The sequence below is a fragment of the Pleurodeles waltl genome, chromosome 5 (assembly GCF_031143425.1).
Source record: "Pleurodeles waltl isolate 20211129_DDA chromosome 5, aPleWal1.hap1.20221129, whole genome shotgun sequence".
Taxonomy (NCBI): Eukaryota; Metazoa; Chordata; class Amphibia; order Caudata; family Salamandridae; genus Pleurodeles; species Pleurodeles waltl.
The window spans coordinates 158,581,528-158,608,122 of NC_090444.1; the positions used below are offsets into that span (position 1 = coordinate 158,581,528).

Below are 26,595 nucleotides of genomic sequence, written 5' to 3' on the forward strand. Positions count from 1 at the left end.
TGTTCACAAAATGGTTGGACTGGCGTATAAGGCAATCTGGCAGTATTAGAAGGGCTGGTCTGCTAGGTCAGTGTGAGAGACTTTTGTTTTTTGCAGTTTGTGGCATGGTTTATGGTCTGGTCGGCCGTTGCTTAATGTTGATTTCCATAATATTACCACAAACATTTCCTGCAGTAGGCACAAATGCATGGTGTAGGAAGCTCTGTTATCACCTTATACCAGGTATCCCCTATTAGTGAGGTGTAGACAGTGTCTAGGAAGCCAGGGCTCTCTAGAGGTAGCTGTGGATGAGCAGCCGACTTATATAGGAGACATGCAAAGCTTATGAGATACCACCAGGGGCAGCTCCTCCATAAGGGCGGAGTAGCATCCCCCCCCACCACCACCAGCTCCAAGCCTTTTCCCAAAAAACTGTGTTTATGATTGTTTTGGGGGAAAAAGGGGCCACGGGGTGACGTGCACTGAGGGGGAGTGCTCTCACTCCGCAAGTATGTTTGGCCAGCCAAACACATATGCGCACATGGCTCTCTCCAGCCCAGCAACACAGTCTGCTTGGGAGCGTCCTGCCAGCCAGCCAATCCTGATGCTGCTTTGAGCAGCGTCAGAACTGGCCGCAAGGCAGGCTGGGAGCCTCTGCCTGCAGTCGATGAGGGAGAGAGGAGCAGCGGAGGAGGTGTTTGTTTTTTTGTTTTTTTAAATAATTTTTTATTTAATGTAATTCAATCCCCTCCCCCCGAGTGTGCCGCCCCACCCATGCTGCTTAGTGCGAGCCTCGACTGGATATCACTAAAGTCACACAGCACTTATACACATGAAAGAACCACACAGTGTTACAAAAATAAATGCACTTTTTATGGAAACACAAATACTAAAATGCAATATAGGCAATACTCCAATAGGAGGTAAGTAATCACGCTATTATATACACACTAGTAGTCCGAGATTAGCATAGGAAGTAATAGAAAACAGTGAAAATAACAAACCATATACTAAGTAAGTGGAATGCGAGAAGCAGACTCCCACCCAAGGAAGTGGAATCCGTAGAGGGTAGCTGTAGAAACTAAGAACCCCAAAAGGTAAGTACCAGAGTGCCTCCCAGCGACCAGGAGAGAGGAGGTAAGTACCTGGTTTTTCCAAAACCCAGAAAAGAACTTTGGATGAAGACTGTGCAAGACCCAGATAAGACTGCAAGGAACAAAAGGTGGATCCTGACAGAAGAAGACCAGTCCAAGATGGAGTGTCTGGTTGGGGCAGGAGCCACCACCCACTCTTCTGGTAATGCAGGACCAGGTCGATGGTGGAGACAAGAAGTCAGCTGTGCAGCACTGGAGCAGGAGAGGAGTCCCAGAAGTGATGCAGGCAATGTCCCACGATGGAAGAAGAGTTGCAGTCAGTAGTGGCATCAGACAACCACCAACAAGCCGTGGCAAAGGCAGAAGTCACAGATGAAGATTTGCAGAGCTGTCGGGGACCAGCAAGGTCCAGGGGTACTCAACCCAAGGAGGGAAGTTCCAGGTGACCCTCAGCAGTGAGGAGAGTTGGAAGACGAGGATGCAGCCCCCACAGGCAACTGACAGGCAGCAGGCACAGGAGTCGCAGTGAGGCCCACTCAACACACCTGGAAAGGAGTCTCATGTCGCTGGAGCAGCAGACAGGAGACCGTGCTTGGCAGGGAAGAGTGCTGGAGGCCGAGGCTACACAGAGTTTGAAGATCCCTTGGAAGAAGAGCCAGCAAGCCTTAGTAGCTGCAAGACTTGCGGTGCACGGTGGGACTGTCCTGCAAGAAGAGGCAAGGGCTTACCATCGCCAAAGTTGCAAAGCTAGTAGAGAGGACCAAGGGGACCACTTCAGACCACCATGTGTGATGCAGGAGCCACTAAATTCCGGAGGAGAGGGGATCCACGCGGCGTGTCATCGTTGCAGTTGGTGCCTGCGGATGCAGGTGAGTGACTCCTTCACCCAAGGGGGATTACTTCTTGCTTCTTGTGCAGGCTGAAGCCACGCCGCCCTCAGAGGATGCACAGCCAGGAACATTTTGCGTTTCTGGAAGAATCCGGAGAAACAATGTTGCAAAGCGGAGTTGTCGCTGGAGTTGCAGATTGTCAGTTCCTGGAGGGTCCAGTTGCACTCCCAGTGGCCAGAAGATGAAGTAAATGATGCAGAAGAGTCCTGCTGGAATCTTGCATGTCGAATCTGAGGACCCACCTGAGAGGGAGACCCTAAATAGCCCAGGAAGGGGGATTGGTCACCTAGTAGGGTGACCACTTATCAGGAGGGGGCTGTGACGTCACATGCCTGACCTCGCCACTCATATGCTTCTAGGGGCCTCTACCCACCTTGGATTCAAGATAGCAGAATCAAGTGGCCACCCGGAGAAGGTCCCCTGACATTGAGAAAGAAGCAAACAAGTTAATCAGAAATATCCAGATATAAATAAAATTCTTCAACGTGAGGTTTTCACTAAGCTGGTACAAGCCACAATGATTGAAATTAAGTTTAAGGTTTGTTTTTAAACGTTTAATGTAGTTTCAAATTGCTCATCTTTACACAACATCCATGGCCACATGTATGACGCATTTTACCAGTCGGGCCGTTTGTGACCAGAAAATACATTTTCCCACGTACCAACCCTATTTTGCAAGTCGGTGACCTATTAGCAACTCACAAAATAGGCTTTGCAAGTCGCAATTAGGAAAGAACGTTTAAAGGGTATCCCTTCCTAAATGCGAGTCGCACTGGTATGTAGGAATGTTTTGCAACCGGGAATGTAGTCGCAAAACATGTGCAGATTACCACCAACTTCAAATTGAAAGTAAGTCATTTGCAAACAGGAAAGGGTCCCAGAGGGACCCCATTCCCTTTAGTGAATGGGGGCACCAACATTTTTCAGAGCAGGCAGTGGTCCCATGGACCACTGCCCACTCTAAAAAAATGAAAAGAAAACATTACATTTTTATTGTTGAAATGCATCCCGTTTTCCTTTAAGGAAAGTGGGCTGCATTTTTTTTTTTTAACTGTTTTATTTCAAAAGCAGTCACAGGCATCAATCTGCTGACCCCACCAGGTAACCATCCCTATGAATGTGGGCCATTCCCAATGGGTCACAAATTGTGACCTGTCTCATGAATATTAATGAGGCAGGTCCCTTGCGACCCATTTGGGAATCACAAACAGCGTCTCAGACACTGTTGTACATTAGACATTGTGAATCGCAATTTGCGAATTGCTCAAATTTGCAAATTGCTAGTCACAATCCCGGATGGTCGTACATCTGGCCCTTAGTCTTGTAACTTAAGGGTCCTTGTCATATTAAAACTTTGTCAGTCTGGCACAAATGTGAAGGGAAATTAAGTTCTCAAAGGAAAAGAATATCTGTGACGCACATTGCCCTCAGCCATGCACAGAAAAACAACAGTGGATTGTACACTTACTATCACTATCTCAGTATCTGGTTCTCATAGGAGTGGCTGCCGCATGGTTCAGGGAAGCAACTGTCGCCAAGTCTAGCAACAGAAATGACCTCTGTGTGAATGGTGGAAAGGTGGCACTGATGCTCCATTTTGTAAGGTTGTTGTGCTCACTGTAGCATTAAGGCAATCTTGCATTCATAAGCAAAACAATGAAAATCATAGTTTTGCCTGGTGTAAGTCTAGAGGCTTTGGGTAAACATCCTGAGTTGAGGAAAGAGTTAAGAAATACAAAGATTTGACACAAGTTTTCAGTGCCATCAAATGTAACTGACAGATGTTCTTTTTTAACTGCATATAGGATTTTGTTAATTTTTTCTGTTGGTTCTTGTAGATCCTCAAAGCACCCTCTGAAGTTAGATAACAAAATGTATGACATTCACATACTTTCTTGGATTCAAGAAATCTTCAGGCATAGCAAACATTCCACATACTTAGGCGAAACTCCTGCATGCTAAGCTGGCCTTAGGAATCAGTGTCAACTTTGATTGGAGAATTTTATTCTCCTATATTAAGCTTGACAAACACGGGGAAACATATTGTGAATCAGGCCCGATGGAATTGTCTCTATATTCTTTTCAATATATGGTTAGCCAGTATCATTTTGAGGGCTTCCGGTGGCCCAATCCAAAGTTGGTCTCACTTTTCAAGGATCTGCCACCAACACATTCACAAAAGTATTAGAGAGTTTTATGATTAAGGCTGGTGCTACATCGATGTTGTTTTATTAAGATGTTATGTTCAATAAACCTGGACACGTAACCAAGATTTAAACCATATTAAATTTTTCAATTATCAACACTCTTACAAAGTTATTACTTTCATCAGTCTGGCCCACCCTCAAAATACAGCTTTCTTATTTTAGAAAAACTAGGGATTGTTTTTTTTCAATAAATCAACATGGCTCCTACCTACTGAAGAACAGTGGCCAATATGTGCCAGTGGGCCTCCCCAACACTTCTTTAAGGGGACAAAGACTCTTTGTGTCTCTCTCCCACAGGTGCTGGTTTGGAAGGCCCACTGAAAAACTGACTGCACTTATGCTTGTCCTTGCTGTCCCCTCCTCATGAAGGAGCCCAACCATTTGTTATGACACGCCAAGGTTGAGGCCATGTGCAGTATGCTCACGTGCTGCACGTCATAGTGGAGGCTGGGGCCCATTCAATGTCAGCTAGCCTCGCCAGAGGCTGCCCTCCGTGCAAATTGTAGACCCTGGAATTTTTTTAATTTAAACTGTTCTGCGAGCCCCTTTCGATCATTCCGATTGAGAAAAGGAGCAGTCAAGACTGTCAAAATAAAATACTAGTGGACTCATTGTAATTATTAAAGATATATTTAATCAGTGAAAAGGACTTTTAATCAAATTCCTGGTACACACTTTTTGAAGATTGTTTGCACAGAAACACCGGTGCTCCCTGTCCCTTTGGGGGGTTTATCTTGAAGTTACAGTTCTCCACACCTTATGTGTCACTCAGGTTTGGTACTTCACAGTGATTTACGGTGCAGTGTCATGCTGCCGAGACATTGATTACTTCTGAAGCAAGACTGGTAAGAAACTGCAGATAGAAGGCCTGGGGGATTGAGAATCTGAAAACCACTCTCTCCTATCACTACTAACGTGAATGGAAAAAGGACTGAAAATTATTAGCAGTCGGCTCTGTCTACAAATTGCATAAATTGCCTGTGTTGTGGTGCTAGAGGTGCCATGACTATTTTTGGGAAGTGTTGAAATCACATAATCCAACTGCATGCTGCACTTGTGTGAAAAACACCGATACACAAATTTAGCTGCCCATGGGTGCTTCATCTTCCCTAGTCTCATTCAGAATGTTACTCTGCTATAAGGCAAGCATCGAGGCAATTTGGTTTTGCTTTTCGTTTATGAGTGTGTGTCTGACAGGAATAATAAAAAATGCAATTCAGTAGCACTCAGTACCACTTTTTGCAGTCTATATCTACTGCACATAGCAGGTGTTACTATATTAATTTAATTTAGCATTAGGACTCTCTTCTGTTATGGCTAGAGGCAGAACGCCTGCTTTCCGCTAGTGTGATGGTTTGCTTATACTGCACATGCTAAGGTTTGTATCTGTAGGCTCATGCATTTAGTAGAAAGGTGAAAGGAAGAGAGCCTTGGGTTAAAGCCATGTGCAGCTCTTGATAACTGAGGTCTAGCTTAATATCCATCCTTCAATCCTTGACCTTCTTGCTGAGTCTGGCCACAGGGGTGCAAAGTTTGGTATCCCTTTTGAGCCCCAAACCCACAGCGCCTTTCTTCAAAGGCTCCTTCTAGATGCTAATACAAATCTAGATGTTAGTAATCGCTACCAATTTCATATCTCAATTTAATTATTGACATCAAGAAACTACCCTCTGGCGTGGTATAGTGTAGTGCTGCCGCTCCCTTAGGCAATGGTCCACAAGGTATACACTCCACGCAATTCCACAGGTACTTCACAGTCCACTGGTTCTTCCCTTTACCTCTGGGAAATGATTTACCAAGTCCATTGGCTTAACCTCAGTGACTACAGCTGTGGAAGGGCGGCAATCTTGCCATCAACATAATAGTACTTTTAGGGTCATTGCACCATTATCTGTGAAGGGCCCAGTAGCCTCAGGCTGCCACTTCAGTATTTGTTCTTTCAGTCGGGGCTTGCTACAGACTGTTTCACTTGGGGTGTTCTGGTCTCCGAATGCTGCAAGACTGCAGGATTTGAACAAAGGTCTCGGCAACAGAAGGAAGGGTCTGTCTAGCTGAAACACAGGGTCATCTGTTCAATAAAGAAGTTCTAGAGAATTGCCTACATGGTCACCTGGTCTGGATACAAGGTTTGAATGCCAATTGTTAGTTAAAATGAAAAAGCAAAAAAGACCGGGGCTCAAGATGGAGTGGATTGTAGTCATGTGCGCTAATTCAGTATGTAGTGTTAGGTGGTGTTGTCTTGCCCTCTCTGCAAACCAGATCATGAAAGTGGGAGAGTACCTCATGAGTGTCCTTTCACAGCCTATACCTTTTCAGTCAATGAAAGGGACAATTGTGCCGTAAAACCCAATATTTGATCCAATGTTTAAAAAGTCTTCTCAGGGAGGAACCTCTTGACATCACCTTGAGTAATGCATGCTTACTCAGTTTGCTTGCTCACTGTAATCCAGTCATGGGAGGTGCCCATGCAGGCAGTGGTGGAAGGAGAAAAAGCCAGAGGAAGAGGTGGCTGGTGACGGTGGTGTAATTGGGCAGTGAAAATGGAGGAATTGGGGAATTGGGCGGTGACAGTGGTGTAAATAGGTAGTGTAGTGAAAACATTTCAACACCTGGGCTTTATCTATTTATTTACCAATTAACCACTGGTGATGAAGATCCAAAAGGCTCATATATATTATATATATATATATATATATATATATATATATATATATATATATATATATATATATATATATATCTCTCTCTCTCTCTCTCTCTCTCTCTCTCTCTCTCTCTCTCTCTCACACATCCCTAAAGAAGCTAATGGAGGGCAGTGGATTTAGGCATGAGGCTGCTGTTTGGCAAGTCATGGTAGTTGATTTTAATACAACATTCCTAAAATAAGAACACAATATCATTTGTTACCGTGTCAGCTTTGCGGAACTCTACTGGTGCATCATCTTCTTCCTCCTCTGTGCTGTACTCTTCCATGGTTTCCCCACTCGAAAAGTGAATAATCTTCCGCGGAGACTTGGGTGATTCCAGGTCTTCATTCTCCAGCTTTTCCTGCTGAGAGTGCCAACAATTCTATTAAAAGCTATTTTTCCAAATGTAAGGTTCAATTGAATATATTTTCCAACTAAAACTAATACTAAAAGGATGAGCCCTCCAACAGTTACAACACGCTAAGAGTTATGTTTTGTTTTGTCGCTTTCAAAAGGTGACCATGGAATTTTCAGTGGTTTGTTCTGTAATATTACCAAATATCAATACTAAAAATCATATTACAAAATATATGCTTCTTACAGTTACTGGAGGGAACAAGAAGGTAAAGAGCAATTGTTTTATGTCACGTATGCTCTGGTGTCACTAATACGTTTAGCCTTACAACGACTAACACATCTTTGCAGTTTATGTAAACGGGATGTCCAATTGACTCATAATAGTTAGTGTTAATGGCCTTATTTTATGGCGATGTTGTTTATAAACTACAAAATAAAGTACATTGTTCCGATGGTGTGGACTCCACACAACCAATTAGGTGGGGAGTCACTAGGTCAACACACATTAGTTCATAAAGAACAATTGCCCTCACTCACCCATAGGTGACATGTTTCATCACTGGGCATTGCTCATCAGGCTGGAAATGCAATACCTGACTGACCCCATGAGAGGGCTCTCTGCTGGAGATCTTTTGATCGTTACTGCCGGAAAGGATGAAGTAAAATGGGAGAACTGGATAATGTGGAGTTAAAATTGACTATAGGTACCAGAAAAGAGAATCTTTAATCACAGTATTGGTAAGAACCTATCTCACGGTTAAAAACAGAAGGAGGGGGAAATATCAGTTATAATGGCCTATTCCCCCTGAAAACGTAAAAGTATCCTCTACTCACAATACAGATGTGGAGGAACAAACTATTGCTGTGTGTGACTAAATAGCTACACTACAGGATTTGGCAACATGTTTCTCGCCCTAACAGTACCTACGGATCAAACAGCGATTCATCGGGACCTAAAGATACCCAGTCCTCACTAAGAAGGTATGTACATTCCTCTTATAAGTGACCTAACAGTATTTATTTCATGTAAATGGAGAAACTATCCCACTGTAAATGGTGACCCTCCTAGACGGACGCGTGGATGATGGGTAGGTCACAAAGACTGCTACTCTGCAAAGATGCATAATATGACGCTGGGAGAAGTAGCATTCATGTGCTTCCAAGGGGCCTTTTTCAGTATCTAGAAGGGTACAAAATATGTGCTAAGATCTGAGATGAACGTTTCATTGCCTCCTTATGGGGGTCATTCTGACCCTGGCGGTAAAATCCGCCAGGGCCAACGACCGCGGGAGCACCGCCAACAGGCTGGCGGTGCTCCCATGGGCATTCTGACCGCGGCGGTACAGCCGCGGTCAGAAACGGAAAACCGGCGGTGTACCGCCGGTTTCCCGCTGCCCTGGGGAATCCTCCATGGAGGCGCAGCTTGCTGCGCCGCCATGGGGATTCCGACCCCCATACCGCCATCCTGTTCCTGGCGGTTTTGGCCGCCAGGAACAGAATGGCGGTATGGGGTGTCGTGGGGCCCCTGGGGGCCCCTGCAGTGCCCATGCCAATGGCATGGGCACTGCAGGGGCCCCCGTAACAGGGCCCCACAAAGATTTTCAGTGTCTGCCATGCAGACACTGAAAATCGCGACGGGTGCAACTGCACCCGTCGCACCCCTTCCACTCCGCCGGCTCCATTCGGTGCCGGCATCCTCATGGAAGAGTGTTTCCCGCTGGGCTGGCGAGCGGCCTTCTGGCGGTCGCCCGCCAGCCCAGCGGGAAACCCAGAATACCCGCGGCGGTCTTTTGACCGCGCAGCGGTATTCTGGCGGTCCCAGCCAGGCCGGCGGCTTCCACCGCCGGCCGGGGTCAGAATGACCCCCTATATGTTTATTCAGCTCTCAAAGCACTAGGATTCATTGATTCACCAGGTGCCATACTGCCTCTAGAGGTTTGTCATGTTTACAAATGAATATAGTGACAAGGCACTACAATTGTGATTGTGTTATATTTTCTCATAGACATTAAAGCAGGTAGTGCGGTATGCCAGATCCATGTATTTAGTGTAACTAACTCTTGGTTGGTTTAGAGTTGTGATGCTTTGAAAATAAATACTGAATTTAATGGATCTTTGCTTAAATTGGATAGAAGAGAGATACTTTGATGCCAATTGAATGCAATGGAATACCTCACTCTCCATGCCCAACCACTGCCCTGTTTGGAATGATCACTGGCAGGTAACAATACAGTGCTAGAACCATGTTTGGCTGCTTTGCTTATTCATTCATACGTAGAAAGAAAAGTAGTACTTTCATATCTTTATCACCACCATATGACACACTTTTCCAGATTTTTCCCTTTTCCAGAAAATACCACAGGCCTGATTCTCAAATCTATTTGCATGTGTCAAGTTCAATAACACACGCAAATAGACCTTCTTTTTTTATGATTGGCGCCACTTTTGGGATTCAGGAAAAAGGTTTTGCACACATGAAATATTTTCTGAAAATGTTTGAAGAAATCCAATTGCAGGAACAAGAGTGGATTTTTCATGGATGGAATGCACTATGAATGCGTTTGCATCCCCAAACATACGTTTGTCAGTTGTCACTAACCCCTGTCGGACTCCTAACAATGAGGAGGAGAATGGTGGCTGGGTAAGTTCGGCACACTAACACTTAGTAGCAAAATGACACTCACCTTAAATATTATCAATTAATTCACTGGGTGCGCAAGTGAAGAAGAAAAGCCACCAAACTTTCTTCAAAAGGACAATGTCCAATAACATAAACAACAATCTTGAGCACTCAAATATGGCCAGAATCCACTCTGTAAGTTGTCTTCTCGTGTTTATTTTATTCAGAAATCAAGAACAGCATCAGCAGGTTTTGCTAGCCAACACCTGTTTTGTCTCCCAAAGGACTTCATCAGGGCAGAGAGGGCATTATTCATACCTTAAATCTCAAGGGTAAGTTTATTCCATAATGTAACTGTGAGAAAGGGCCTCTTTTTGACATGGTTAGCCCCCACTTTTTGCCTGGTATTTGATTAGGTTTCAAATTTGTAGTGCCCAGACCCCCTGCTAACCAGGTTCCCTGGGCCTGATCTGTTTCCCAAAACTGTTGTGATGCATTGGCCCAATGGGCAACCCCTTTGGCTGTCATTATGAGCCCCTAGTAAATAGTACTTAAGTACCCAGAGCATCGGGTACTAAGGGTAGGCCCCTGACGGTAGCAGCACAAACTGTGCCACCCTCAGGGGCCATGCATCCAAGTGCACCCAGCACTGCCATTGCAGGCTGAGTGTCCTGGTGCAATCCCAAAATGCAAAACTGACATGGCACACAGCCTGTGGGCCCTGTCCACCATACACTGCATGCAATATAGGTAAGCCACCCCTCTGGCAGGCCTTCCACCGCTAATGCAGGGTGCACTATAATGAATGTGTGGGCATAGATGAATGAGCAATATGCCCCTACTGTGTCCTTGCCAAACCTGGGACATAATAAGTGAATAGTGCAGGCATTTTAAATGCATGTACTAGACACTGGTCAGTACGAGTTTCACAGCTACATGATGGCCACTCTGAACCCTGGGTTGTTTGGTATCAATCAGAATAATAAATCAAAACTGGTGCCAGTATTGGATTTATTGCAAAATGTACCCATGGACCATCTTTGAGGTGTGCACTGCAAAAGCTAACTAACCCTGGCATGGTTGCTGGCCAGTCACAACCACCCTGCCGCCACCAGACAAGATTCTGGACCCCTGGGTGGAGAGCCCCTGCACTCTGGGTTCAGAAAACAAAGGCCCTTTTGGGCAGAGGTGTTACACCTCCTCCCCCATGAATGTGCACTGCCCTGCCAGCAGGCTTTAAAGGGCTTACCACCGTTGAAACATGACCCCCAGCCTTTTTTCTAGCAGCAGATGGCCACCTCCATTGCAAACCCCCACTTTTTGCAGGAGCAATGGCAGGAAAATGCACAAAGAACAGGAGGAGTGGCCACCCCCAGTTTGCACCACCCCTCAGGTGTTGCATGCAAGGTGACCTCTCCATTTCATTTTCCTACATCTTGCATGGTAGGAAAATAGCCTATCAGGGGTAGGGTAGTGACTGCTGCCCACAGAAAGCGGTCACATAGTGGGTGTAGCCACCCTAAGGTAGATGATCCATTGGTCACTACAATGTACTCCTCTAAACACCCACTAAACGCAGTATTTAGTGGACACCCCTAGACCTGCAGATCAGATTCCAAGGGCACAAGAAGGCCTGCAACAAAGAAGACCCAAGACTTGAGAACCGCATTCCTGCTGCGCAAAGAAAAAGGCTCCAAACCCTGCTTGCTGCACCCAGGACTCAACAAATCGCTGCTGAGGGGTTGCAAGGGCATTAGATGGGCTCTACAAAACCCCAGAGGACCTCCACCCTTCTGAAAATCACCAAAGATCTCCCTCCAGAGGGAAGGCATCACTCCCTGCAACAAAGAAGCAAAAGATCAATGTCAGAATTGAGTTTCTGGTTGGTTAGGGTATGCACCTAAGTTGTACCTAAGCCAGGCAGAACCTACCCACTCTTGTCAGGGCAAGGGAGTTACCCGTCCAAGATAACCCCTGCTCGCCCCCTTGATAGCTTGGCACGAGCAGTCAGGCCTAACCCAGAGGCAATGCATAAAGCGTTTACACAACACACACGACACGTCATGCAATAAATTCACCATGAAGGGAAAACAACACAAAGTTGTTTAAAAATAATCTGTATTGTACACAACGTCATTAGACCAAACATAACATGTCAGTAATACACTGCTTCCCAAGCAGTTGTCAGAATCTTACATAATACGGTTTGCTCCAAAAAACAGGCTCCTATAACCTTTGGAAACTCCCCCGGGCCACGGCCGGCCCTCCCAAAGCGGGGAGGCAGAGCCAACAGCAGTACTGGAGGTCAAGCAGTGCCGGGGGCCTCCGATGAGGCTTCCTCCCTGCCCGCAACCTCTTAGGACAAATGGGGGACGCAATGGAGGGGGGAGGCCTCTGATGAGTCCTCCACCCCGCCAGTCCGGTCCTGGACTTGTCCGCACACGACCTGGTACGTGAGTCTCCTGCAGCCCACCCAGGCTGCAGCAGTGATTGCTTCCAAGTGAGGGCCTCCTGGTGCCCTGGGGGCGCTCCTCGGAGCATACTTTGCCCCGGGCGCACCGATCGGAGCACTTTGCTCTGATCTCCCTTTCTTCGTGCCCCGGGGGCACACACCAGTGCAACTCACTCGCACGATGAGGAAACAGCCCACTCGGCATGAGGCGGTGACATCGGCACGCGGCACGCTTCCAAGTGCCAAACAAGATAAAACCAGAAGCGCTCTTAGGGCGCTTTAAGATATTCAAACAGAGCGCTCTCCTGGTACTATATAACTAAGGTGAAGCGCTCCTCTTGTGCTCTGGCAGATGATGGCAGGGGCCACAGCACCCAGCCCCTGGGAGACACAACAAGATGGAGCACAGGGTGGCAGGGACCAGCAGCAGGCCAGCACAAGATAGATGCAGGCAGTTTGCAGTTCCTCCTAGTGACCCAGCAGGTCACAGGTCAGCACAGCACAGCAGCAGCAGTCAAAGGGGCAGTTCCTGGTGAGTCCCTCCAGCAGCATTCTGTGTCCAGTTTTCAGAAAGTTAAGTCCAGAGTGTCTCCAAATTGTGGGGGGAAATCCCCTGTACTTATACTCAGTTTTGCAGTGGGTTAACAAAGAAGGGGAGAGGAGGTTCCAACCAGTTACAACTTGTTCTGGGAGTGCCCCCTCTGTCCTCCAGCACAGGCTCCAAACATCAGTTGGGGGTAAACAACCCATTTGTGTGAGGCCAGGGCACAGCCTTTATAGATGCATGTGTGCCTCGCCTCCACCGTCTCTCAGCCCAGGAAGACCATTCAAAATGCAGATGCACCTCTGACACATCCACCCTCCTTGTGTACAGGCTGTCTGAAAAGTATGCACAGAGCCCAACTGTCAATCTGCTCAGATGTGGATTGGAGTCAGGCTGCAAAACACCAAAGTCATAAGCACAGAGAAATGCTCACTTTATAGAAGTGGCATTTCTATAATGGTAATAACACATCCACCCACACCAGTAAGCAGCATTTCTCACTACCATTACAACCATACCAAACATGCCTATGCTACCCCTCATAAATTAGACAATACCCCCTAGACATAATGCAGGGCATTTCCAATGCAATCCTGTGAGAAGGCAGCACTCACAGCAGTGAGAAACCAAATAGGCTGTTTGTCACTATTGGGACAGGCCACGCTACTAAGCACATGTCCTACCTTCTACATACATAGCTCCCTGCCCATAGGGCTAGCTTAGGGTGACTTGCATGTAGTAAAAGAGGAGTTCTGGTACTGGCAAGTAGATTTAGATGCCAGGTCCCTGTAGCAGCAAACTGCGCATGCAGGTCCTATGCTAGCGGGCCTGAGACAGGTTTAAAGGGCTACTTCAGTAGGTGGTGCAAGCAGCGCTGCAGGCCCACTATTAGCAATTAATTTACAGCCCTGGGTATAGGGATACCACTGTACACTGTGTCCTTATCCAAAAGGGGTTCTGAATTTCTAAAAAGATTCCAACTTTAGGAGCATAAAACATGTCAGAATCAGAGAACCAGAGCCAGGAGCTAGACCTGGCCCCTTACTTGGTCTATAACTATGCCTAGTTAAGGAAACTCAGCAAGCTGTACAGAATCCGTATTGGAAAATTAGACCAACTTAGATATCTAGTGGCCCAGTATGAGGAAGCCCACTCCACAGATGATCTAGATGGTGAAACTTCTGGTGGAGAGGAAAGTGCTGTGGACAATGGGGATGAGGGTAGCTCTTCTCCCCCCTAGCATTAGAGCACCCACAGAAGTAAACCTGGCTTTGGCCAGGTTGACCAAAAGACTAAACCTGGAAATTCAGCTTTTGGAAACTGAAACAAAGAGAAAGGAGTTGGGCCTAGGACCCATCTCTGATGGAAACAGTCAGGTATTGAGAGAGAAACCGTTCAATCTCAAACTCCCAAACGGAGTTGTCCCTCCCTTCCCAGAAGGGGATGATATAGTAAAATGGTTTTCTGCCTTTGAAAGAGCCTGCATTGGGTGGAAAATTGAAAAGAAACATTGGGACACACTGGTGTGGGAGCTATTATCAGGAAAGTGCAGGGTTAGGCTCCTGACACTGAAGGAGGAAGATTCTAAATCCTATGACTTTATGAAGGATACCCTGATTGAGGGCTTTGGATTTACAACTGAAGAGTACCGCATAAAGTTCAGGGAGGCTAAAAAAACCAGAGCCAAACTTGGGTACAGTTTGTGGACTATTCAGTACAAATGCTGAGTGGGTGGCTAGCTGCTAGCAAGGTACGTGATTATGATGGGCTGTATAAGCTATTCATGAAAGAGCATCTGCTAATTAATAGTTCCAATGAGAACCTACATCAATACCTGGTAGACCTAAATTAATTTTCTTCTCTAGAGTTGGGGAAGAAGGGAGGCAATTGGGTCAAGACAATGGTAACCAAAACTACCACAGGTGGGGGGGCAAAAGAAAGAGGCCAAAAAGCCCACCAAGGGAAAGATGGGAGCCAAAATAAAAAATAAGGAGTCTTCTCAATGCCCCCAACAACTACACAGGAGGGTGGGCCCAGAGACTCCTCATAGTCTAGCGGGAGGTACAAAGAAAATAACTTCAATCCCAACAAGGCTTGGTGCTGATTGCAAAAATTGAGGTCACCAAACTGGAAACTCTAGCTGTAAATACAAGAAAAATGCCTCTAGCCAACCTGCAGTAAATGCAATTGCTAATTTCCAGATGGGATCACAGTTGTGGCCTGACCATGTCAGTGAACCCAAAGAGACAACGCTAGTCATGGAGGGAGGGGTACAATTATCCTGTGCTGCCTGGCCTAGCAATATGCAAAAGCACAGGCATTTGATATATGGGTAAAACATTGAAGCCCTGAGGAAAACAGGAGTTAGTGTCACCGTGGGGACCTAGCAGTTGGTCCATTCGAATCAGCTCTTGGTAGGGAATTCTTATCCTGTTGGCAATACAGACAATGAGACAAAGTTCCATCCTGTGGCTATGGTAACATTTGATTGGGGGGAGCAGTAGGTCAGAAAGAAGTGGCTGTGTCCCCATCCAACCCATTAGATTGTCCGCTTGGAAATGACCAGGAGCATTCCCCCTGGGCTAAAGTAGAACTAAAGACCCATGCATCCATGCTTGTGATCCCAGAATGGGCCTGTGTTAAGACTGGGACAAACTTCATACAGAAAAAGGAGAGTTAGATCCCCAAACATTGGACCAACCTCCCAAGAGAAAAGGCAGGAAGACTGGGGAGTCAGCTTCCAAACAGATCTTAAGTCAGAACCCCTCTTCTCGGGAAGAGGACTTGCTATTCCCAGACGGAACTGAGCCTGCAGAGCTTGGGCCTTATCACCCAGAGCTCTTTGGCCCGGGGAAACATCTAGGGAGGATCTGTGCCAGGGACAAAGAACCTGTCCCACTATTGAAGGCCTGAGGTAGCAAGCTGCACAGGAGGAAAAAGGTCCACAGGGTTTATTGGGGGATGGACTCCTGTTCACGGAGGCCAGAGACCTCATGCCTGGGTTAACTAGGAGGGTGGTAGTGCCTCAGCAGTACAGAGAGTTTCTCCTCACTCTAGCCCATGACATGTCCCTAGCTGGGCATTTGCGCCAAAATAAAATGTGGAGCAGGCTAGTGAATCATTTTTACTGGCCTGGAATGTCCTAGAAGGTGAAAGACTTTTGCCAGTCCTATGTCACCTGCCAAGCCAATGGCAAAGCAGATGGCTACCTAAAGCCCCCCTTAATTCCACTACCTGTGGTTGGGGTAGATTTTGAGAGGGTAGGGGTTGATACTGTTGCCCCTCTTGACCTTCAGACAGTATCAGGAAATAGATATATCTTAGTGATAGTGGATCATGCCACTAGATATCGTGAGGCTATACTCCTTAGGACCTTCACTGTTCCTGCAATAGCAAAAGTCCTCCTGCGTATTTTTTACCAGAGTTGGGTTCCCTAAGGAGGTAGTATCAGACAGAAGTTCTAACTTCATATCTGCATACCTAAAACACATGTGGAAGGAATGTGGTGTACCTTATACGTTCACTACCCCATACCATCCATGAACAAATGGGTTGATTGAAAGATTTATTCCGACCCTAAAAGGCATGATTGGAGGACTCCCTGAAAAACTCAGGAGATGGGATGTCTTACTTCCATGTCTGCTTTTTACCTACAGGAAAGTGCCACAAAACAAAGTAGGATTCTCTCCATTTGAACTTTTGTTTGGGCATCCTGTTGGGGACCACTGAGTCTTGTAAGGGAAGGCTGGCAGAAGCCTCTCAAAGAACCTGAGCAAGACATAGTGGATTATGTACTTGGCTTACGTTCAAGGATAGCAGAGTACATGGAAAGAGCAAGCCAAAACTTTCAGGCCAGCCAGGAGCTGCGAAAGCCTTGGTATGACCAAAAAGCTGCTATGGTGGAATTCCAACCAGGGCAGAAAGTTTGAGTGCTTGAGCATGTGGCTCACAGGGCTTACCAAGACAAGTGGTCTGGGTTCTATCCCATACTTGAAAAGAAAGGGGAGTCCACTTATCTAGTTGACCCAGACAGTTGCAAAAAAACAAAAAGAATAATCCATGTCAACCGCCTAAAACTCCTACTATGACATAGCTGATGTAACCATGCTCATGGTTACAGATGAGGGACAGGAAGAAGAGAGTGAACCTTTCCCTGATCTCCTCCCCAGCAACCCACAAGATGGTTCTGTGGATGGAGTGGTCTTATCAGACACCCTCATAGAACAACAGCAGGCTGGTTGCAGGCAAGTCCTCAACCAGTAAGCTGGGTTATTCCCAGTGACCCCTGGTAAAACTGATTGGTGTACCCATGATGTGGACACTGGTGACAGCTTGCCTGTCAAGAACAACATTTACAGACAGTCACACCATGTCAGGAAGGGCATCCAGACAGAAGTCAAGAAAATGTTGGATTTGGGTGTCATTAAACCCTCAGAGAGCCCCTGGCTGGGCTAGCCCAGTAGTTTTAGTCTCTAACCTCACTTTAAAGGGAAAAGAAATAAATGAGGTCCTGTGTGGCTTACAGGGGCCTCAACTCAGTAACTAAGGCAGATGCACACCCAATTCCAAGAGACGATGAGCTCATAGATAGATAAGGAGCAGCCACATATCTGAGTACTTTTGATTTGACATCTGGGTTCTGGCAGATTGCCTTTTGGATTGAAGAATGCCCCTGCCACCTTCCAAAGGTTAGTGAATCAGGTCCTTGCTGGGCTTGAATCCTTTAGTGCAGCTTATGTTGATGACATAGCTGTCTACGGTTACACCTGGCTGGATCACCTGATCCACCTAGGAAAGGTCCTTGAAGCCTATGCATCAAGGAGACACCAAAAAGAAGAGCACATGCCACACATATTCATCTTAGTTGATTGAGCAAAAAATAAAGGTTTATGATGTCATAATTCCCTGTTCTTAGATTCAAACTAAGAGCCTGATTTAGATGTTGCTGGTAAATGTCCTGCTGTTGACTTTTTGACTGAAAAACTATCCGCTGCTGCAACAATCCACCAGCCTTATTTAGATGTTAGTGGTCCCATTGAAGAAAGTCCACAAAACCCACATTTGAACCTCTGTCTCCGCCAACAAACACTGCCAGCATCAACGGTGCAACAGGGAAGAGTGGCTGACAGCGGGACCCTGGACACCCTTACCACCATGCAGATTTGGATGTGCCACACCACCAAGAAAAAAGTGGTGGTCTGACCTTCATGTCTGAGTTGGCAGATTGAGGGGGAAAACTCACCTTATTTCCCCATTCCACCCCAGTTTTCGACTGGACGCAACTGGACAACACCTTCTATCACTGCTTCCACTGATCCATGGAGAAAACACAACTCCCCCAAACTCCCACCCCCTCTCCCAGACTCGAAGGTAGGGACACCGCATTGCAAAAGCATGTTGGGTGGGCACTACATTGGAGGTTGGGCCTCTGCAGACATATACATGTCACAGTAATTTTCTTAGATTACTGTGACATGCATATGTGGGGTACACAATGGTGTCACACATGGCTGGGGGGACACGGGCACAAAACGCACATAGCACATACACACAACTGTCATTGTGGTGTCATTCATTGCAAAATGAATGCTGGCACCACAATGATGGTACACTCACACTGGCAACAGTGTCTGTGTGTACGCACTGCAAGGGGACCTATGCAGATAGGTTTGTGCTATCTATTGTGTATGTGAGTCAGCACGTATGTGTGTGTGCGTGGTTTAACTGTTTGAGTGTTAGGAAGCAGGAGTGGGTGATGGGGCTGGGTCTGTATGTATGTCACTTGCATGTGCGATCGATGTTGTTGTGTTGCCATGTGGCACATTCAGGTGATTGTTGTGAGGTGGTCGCTGCCATGTGTGTAGTTGTGGTTGTGTGTGAGTGTGTTTGTGTAGCTGAGCATGTAGTTGTTTGTTGTGGTTGTGTCATGTGTGGGTGCAGCGTCAATGGTGTGTGTATGCTGTGTCATGGAAGTATGTGAATGTGTGTTTTCGGCATGTACGGGTTGTGTTGTGTTAGAACTGTAATGGATGATGATGTATAGGTGGTGTGTTGTGAAGTGTGTAGAGCAGGGGTACACATATGGCTAAGGGACAGTGTGTGTGTGTCCCTTACCTCTATTTCATAACCCCTGCCATTGTACAAAGTCCATTGGGTTCATCCAGCATCTCCCACCATCAGAAATCCGTTGCCATTCAATCCGCTTGCAGAACTGTAACATCTAAATACAGCAGGCGGAGCACAGTTGGCTTGATGGTCTTTTCGTGTCCGTAGCTTGGTGGTGCGACTGCCAAGATCTAATTCAGGCCCTAAATGTTTTGCCATTTACCAACAAGATAGAAAATGATAGCAGTGTCCCTGTTAAGCTGGGGTCAACAGCCTCTTTTACTTGCTGCCAACTATATGCATGCAATAAATTGTATTGTGAGAAGGAAGTGTAACACACAAAATCCCACTCTGAAAACCTGGTCATGCTTGCTGCCAGCAGACACTAGTATGTATCAAGCTGATATCATAACAAATACTCACCACAAAGTGTTCTCTGTATAAATAACACTTTACTTCAGCCAATGGATCACCAAAGGAAATAGCAAAAAATTGTATTAGTACATAAGAAAGGTAAACTTAATTCCTGAACCATGTCACTTGCATCTCTCTTTCTCTCTCTCAACTTGTCGCAAAGCAAACCCACTTACTAACTCTTTTGTGCCTACCCCATTCTTGACGTTATATGCAATAATACACTATTTTTTCAAACCTACAAAATCATGCTTATATTGGGAACAGCTTAGCTGTTCCATAAAGAAATCTTGAGATTCTTATACAATATTATGAATTATTGAATACATATGATTTGTCAATGATAGCTGAGCTATGGCAGCATTAACGCAGAAGGGAGCGAGAACAGGCTTCCAGGGGACGGCCATATTATATATTTAGCACACTTTTGCTGTTTGCGCCACATGAGGTGCGAAAGGGGAAAGTTAGCCATATCATGCAGAATGTGCTGTCCTGAGGGCAGCTGCAAATGTGTGCTGAACAGAGGGCAGCCCATTTAAGGCCGCTCTGAGTTTCAAAGAGCAGGCAGCATGCCGCCTCCACTTTCAAGAGGGAAGAAAGATCCCTTTGCAGTGGGGCACAGAGAGCAACCTTTTTCTACCCCGCTCCCCTAGAGGGCCACCTCTAGGATGCACACTGCAAGTGTTCAACTTTTGTGGCACACTGTCCGTGTGACTCGTAAAGGCAAGTTTGCCTCTGCGCCCACATCAGTAATACGGCGTGGGTGTACAGGCAAAGTGATTCCCTCATTTGCCTGAGGCCTCAGCAAATGAGGGAACACTCTCTCAGGATAGCGCTGGTGCTACATGAAGGGGATGCACAAGTGTCTGCTGCCCCTTCTGTAATACCATTGTGCCCTTTGGTGCACAAAGCGGGCGCAAATGCCCTGTTGTGCCCCCAGGGCACAATGTATTATAACACAGCCCCAGGTGGTCTTTCATGACACAAGATTTTTATTCATAACTTCAAGTGAGGACTAACCTATATCCATGCAGAAAAGACCTAAAATGAACAGGAGAAGTGTTAGACAGAGGTACTGGTCACAGGAATTTACAACTGAGAAATACAATAATGCCTGTTTGGTAGGTTAGATGACATTAGGCAATCATACACTGTGACTAGACCCTTCCACTATCAGAAGGTCACGAATGAGGGTGTGGACCTGTGCATGGTAGAACACAAAGTCAAAAGAAAAAAAATGGTGGAGGGCATTGTGGTTTCCAGTCCCATTACCTGCAACCAAAGCATTATTTAAGCAGTTACTGTGCCTAGTGAAAAAGTCCAGCCTTTGTTCTACCTCAGCATTCACACGCACCTCAAATTGTAGGTATCCCTAGCATATGCCCTACTCAAGCAAGAAATGATCTTCATAGCTACACACACACACACATAATCACCATGGATTTTACCAATGTCACTACAACATGGTAGTGCAGACCTTATGTTGGCACGGATTTAAGCTGACCACCTGCTAGATGTAAGGTTTTAGTTCCAGGCTACTGCTAGTAAAACAACAAAATGGAAGAGTTCCAGAAAGGTTTCTAATCAGCCAGTCATTTCCATTGGAGGAGTTACTTGTCAATCATTAGGTGTCCATTCATTCGACAGGCACCTGGTAAATAGTAGTATTTATTGTTAGTTATTTTATTTATTTATTTTTTTTATTTTTTATTTTGAGAGTTTTACAAAGTGCAAACCTGGTCCAAGGGTATCATAACGCTGTACAGACAAAAGCCATAACCCGTTCCATAAACATATGTTATCAAGTAACACCAAAAACAAAGATATAGTTGAAACGTCTTGATCCTGTAATCAGTTTTTTCTGCGGCATCTAGGGTCACCTTGAGTGGTGTTGTTCATGATTTTGGTAATCTCATTAGGGTTGCACTGCAACAGTCAAGTCTGCATATGACTAGAGACTGAACTGCTGTTCTGAAGTCTGGGTGGGATGAATGGTTTTACCTTCTTAAGAAAGCGGAGTAACAGAACTAAACTGAGGATGGTTCAGCTGTGTTATTGCATGATAAGGTTTTTGTCCAAGGTTATCTCCAGACATTTTGCTGATTTGATGATGACAGGTATGTAGTTTAAAGCATCTAGGTGTCAATTCATTCCAGTATATAAGGGAGCTCTAGGGTTGGGAGATAAGTAGGATTTTTTTTTCTTCAGAGAGCTCAGTTTAACGTAATTTTGTGATGACCAGGTTGGGGTTTTCACTAAAGTGTCACTGAGTCAGATGATATCGTCCAGGGACAAGACCTTTAAATAAATCTGTATGTTATCTGCATGCATGTACTATCCAACGTTCACCTGATTGAGGATCTCTGCTAGTGGTTCAATGTAGAGGTTAAAGGGAGTGGGGGAGATGGTGGATCCTTGAAGGACACCCCATTTCACTGGGGAAGGCTAAGATAATGAGCTGACCCATGAATGATTTTGCAGAAAACAAATGAACCATTTTAGTATGTTTCCTGACAGCCTCTTCCTGCGTTCAAGCATGTCTAAGAGACTAGGATTGATTGTGTTGAACACTGCTGATAGTTTGAGGAGGATGAGTAGGCAGTATTCATTTTAGTCAAAGATTTTGAGTGCATCGTCCACGATGTGAACTATAGCTGTTTCAGTGCTGTGTCCTGGTCTGAATCCAGGTTCAAACTTGTCAAGCAAACTGAACTTTCAATGAGTAGGCAGAGCTGGTTGTATACACATTTTTCCAAACATTTTGCAAGGAAGGTACTGATTGACACCAGTTGAAAATTACTTAGGTCCATCGGGTCTGCACCTGTTTCTTAAGGAAGGTGATCGTGGACCCAGTGTATTTATTTGACTCTGTTTGTTGTTTAACAAAAAATCGTTTCCTTTGGACATTTTTTGGCATTATTTACCTGGGATTAGAAGAATGAATCCTTGGCATGCCATATTTCCTTCTTGTAGTTGTTTCTTAGTTCTTGTAGCTGTTTTAGATGTCTTGTGGAGGGTTTGTGCCTCCATAGTCTCTCAGCAAGTCTTAATCTCCTCCTTTGTTCATTAAGGAAATGGTTGTACCAGGGGTGGGATACTGTGGCTTTGAGTCTTTTAAGCTTAGTGGGCAACTACCTTTGTTATGTTTGTCACAGTTTGGCTAGAGTTAGTTCATGAACATCCCACATTTCTATCTGGGGTAGAAGGTTCCTCTGGCAAAGAGAGGGAAACTTGTCTCTGTTCATGTTTCTAGTGTCGCTCATCCGGTGTTTGGGTTTTATCACTCGTCCTTTTGGTTTCTGCACAGTTGGTGATGTAAAATATGAAAAGGTGATGGTCTGACCAGTCTATTGGTTTTATAGAGTCAATTTCAGAACTCCTTTATTGGAAAAAATTAGATCGACTGTAGCTCCCTTGGTGAGTGTTTGGCTTGAGGAGGCTTTCACAAGGTTCTGATAGCTCCAGGGTGTTGTTCTCCTCATTCCAATGAAGGTTGAAATCTCCCAGAAAGATGGCTTTCAAGTGTAGGAGGGAGCATATTGTGACTGTTTCCATTATGTGTTCCAGGAACAGCTGGTTGTCCCTTCGAGGGTGGTATATAAGGTGCAATTTGACTAGTGATCTAACTGCTATGAGAAATTTTATTCCTATGTATTCAAAGGAGGACAGTGTATCTACTGGGAACAGCTTAATGAGCAGGGAGTCCCTGTGGATGACTGCATTCCCACCTTCCTGCCCTTGCAGATGCTCAAACGTTTCATCTGTGTACTTATTTCTTTTCCAAAAAAGATATTTTGTCAGTACTGCTTTCAAATTTTTGCCTGTGTTGATCAACAATGTATATAAAAACAGAGTTTGACTGTAACATTTGCTGTGTAGGTGAACCAGCAAAGTATTTAAACATTTTATGCCTGAGATTTGTTGAGAAGGTGGAGTGGCATATTCTTTTCACCCTTTCTATGCCACAGACTTTCTAAGCAGTTGATGTATAAGACTGAATTTCAGCATTTCAAAGACAGAGTCCTACCATAAAGGCAATATAATACACATAATTTTCAGCATATCAAATATCAGAGCCTTACTGAGCAGGCAATAAGCCTTTGTTAGGATTTCAGAGCTTGTGCACTACTGTGGAGTCTATACAGCAGAATCAGTTTCAAGACTTTAAAGACACAGCCTGGCTGATCAGGAGATATTACACTTTATTTCTCAGCTCTTTCTAGGTATATTATCACTGAGCATTCTCTGCAGAGGGCTTCTTCAGGATTTCAAATGTGATGGCACGGCTGAAACAAGCGTATTGATATAAATATCATAATTAGGATTATTTTATAGCACTGAATCACATCACTTGACAACTGCTTCAGCAAGCTCAGTCGTATTTACTACAGAGAATTCATACCAGATCCAGAAGTACAGGGGGTAGGTGTTTCTGACAACCCTCAGGCTGTTAATAAAGAAATTAACTTCTCAGGAGCTTATGTAAATAAACTTGGCATCGGGGAACAAGATATAACCTGCTTCCTCCAGTCCTTTCCCTCTTCCTGTTGCTGGTATAATTGAGGAATCTTTCGGAGGTGAGTATAATTTTATAGCCTAAGTTGAATCTCACTTTGTTAATTTGGGGGTGGGGCGCAGACACAGTACGAACAATCTCTCCAACAATTATGTTATGGAGCCTAAACAGTATGTTGTTGAAAGTGTGTCTACTCCTAGTTGTATCAAAAAAACGCATTTTGAATTTTCCCTCTAAATCAACATCCAATTTTTCGCCTTGCCACCCCATTTTATTTTCTCAGTAAATTTTGTATTTTTACACCTGCTGTAGCTGCAGGCATGGTAAGTCATTGCTCCTACACAATTATATGCAATTTTACTTTGAGCTCTAGCATTCTCCCTAAACAGAACACAGTTCACTATGGCCCTCATTGTGTCCCTGGCAGTCTTCTGAGTAATGGGTAATGTGGCGGTATTACCACCAACAGGCTGGCGGTACATACCGCCACATTATGAGACTGGCAGGTTGGCTGCAGCCAACCCACTGAGCCAGAGAAGTCCATCTCCAGCCCAGCGGCCGACAGAGTACCGCTCCTGGCATTATGAGCCAGCCTACCGCCATGATTTCCATGGCGTTAGCAATGCCACGAAAACCATGGTGGTAGGCTCTACCGGTAACACGGAATTCCTTCCTGGTAGGTGGCTCACCCCCCCCAAACACTCACCTGACATCCTCAACCCCCCTCCATCCAAACTCACCACCCCACCCACCCTCCCATGCACACACTAACCCCTCACCCCCCTGACATTCAAACTCACTCCCACACCCCCTCCGATACACACACGACACACAAACACCCCCACCCCCTCCGGTCCACTCACTCACCCCCCATACATGCACACACCTGCAGACACGCACACACCACACAACTGGCTCCATCCCCCACAGCCTCACATCACCCCCCTATCCCTCCACCCCCACTACAGTCACAGCGCCCCTCACCCCCGCATACATGCACAGACACCCACATGAACCATGCATACACCCATTCACTAACACTGCCACACACGCATTCACACACTGACATACACGCATTCAAACACGCATACTTCCAGACATACTCACACATTCTTTCACACATTCACACTGACATGCAGACACGCACTCACTTCACCATTCTTACACGCATTCACTCACATGCATACAACCACGCAAACAACACAACAAACATAGACGCATTCACACGCGCACTAACACACAACACCCCCCACCCTCTCCCCTGTTGGACGCCCGACTTACCTTGTCTGGCGAGGAAGTCATCTGGCAGAGAACGGGAAGGGGTGCTGTTACCACCAGCAGAACACCGCAAGGCCGTATTACTGGTTCTACTGGCGGGGCAGTGCAGGGGGTAGCAGCTCCACCTTACCACCGTTCACCAGCATGATCACTGCTGGATTTCCACCCTTATTGTGGCGGAAGTCATGCAGTGCTCATAATATGGAGGACAGATGGTAGCCGCGGTGGCAGTATGTTGGCGGCCATCACCGTAGTGGTAGACGGTATTTACCGCCAAAGTTAAAATGAGGGACTATATGTGTTATGTTATTATTATTTGTAGAGTACGCTACCCAAGGGATTCTTGGCGTTGCAGGAGATAATAATAACCTGGGTGATATAAAATACAGACAAAGGGACACTAAACTGTTGACTAAAAAGAAGCATTTTCAGTTTCTTCCAGAGTGTTGGAAGATTGGGATTGGTGTAAAGTTCTGTGGGCAGTTTATTCGCTACTGAGAAGGCTATATCCTCAAAAGTAACCAATTTACTTTTGGCTACTTTTGGGATATATTAATACATAATTTGACATGTCCGTCAAGAAGAATTCTAGTGAACCAGATGCAACTGAACAGTTCTTGTGCAGAGTGGTTTTAAGGCATGGGCCAAGTGAGCTCTAGCCCACGGCCTGAGCCTTTCAGGGGGGCCCTGATAGAGCCAGCTCTGTTCTGCAGAGAGTTTTGCCCTGAAACACATTTTGAATTTGGACGAGTGTGCCTATGCACTGTCAGTGACCTGGCTAAAGGGAGCACGAAACTGATGAAACTGGATTACAAATTCAAAGTTGTTACGAACAGGGCCCCCAAAATACGTTTGACCCACAGCCCCTAAAATCCTTAAAATGATGACAAATTAACGTGCAGATGTTCTGGGTTCCTTGCAACTGGTAAAAAAAAAAAAAAAAAAAGAGTACTAGAATTTGAGAAGTCCTGTAGATTTAACACTTTTTGTTCAAGGTGGCAATACTGCCAGTATTTGGGGAAATCTTTGGACTTAGCTGAAAAACGTCCTCCAGAGGGAAACCCGAAATGCCTCCATGAAACATATATGACATCAATAATTCAGCTTTCCATTTTACCCACCTTTGAGCTTTTGCCCTACTTTCTGTGATGTGGTCTTCATGAGATTGGCCAGGAGTAAAATCAGTTGGAACTGGGGTTGCTACAGTGGTAACAGTGTCAGCTTTTCTGGCTGGTGTTCTCACCGCATCAGTTTGACACACCTGTCAGCAAACTCATTTTTTCCCTCCTATTCAATTAGACTTTAAAAAAAACACATATAGGATTAATTATTTAAATGTTAAAGCACCTTCAATCTGTGAGCTAAAAAGTGTTATCATTAGCAACCAGTGTGAGCCAACACAGTTGGAGGATGCATAACTTTTGGTGGGGAAGAATCAGAACAGATGAGATA

At 45.5% G+C, this 26,595-nt stretch overlaps 1 protein-coding gene across 2 annotated transcripts in view; it reads right to left on the minus strand.

Moving 5' to 3' along the window:
* FAM177B (family with sequence similarity 177 member B) overlaps positions 1 to 26,595 on the minus strand; it is a 102,280-nt gene that overhangs the window by 54,009 nt on the left and 21,676 nt on the right. The window contains exon 2 of one of the 2 annotated variants that reach the window (XM_069233847.1): positions 7,078 to 7,218. In XM_069233847.1, coding sequence (XP_069089948.1) covers positions 7,078 to 7,218 — 141 coding nt within the window. Of the gene's footprint in view, positions 1 to 7,077; positions 7,222 to 26,595 lie in introns of both variants that reach the window. The other variant, XM_069233846.1, reaches the window with a different exon arrangement.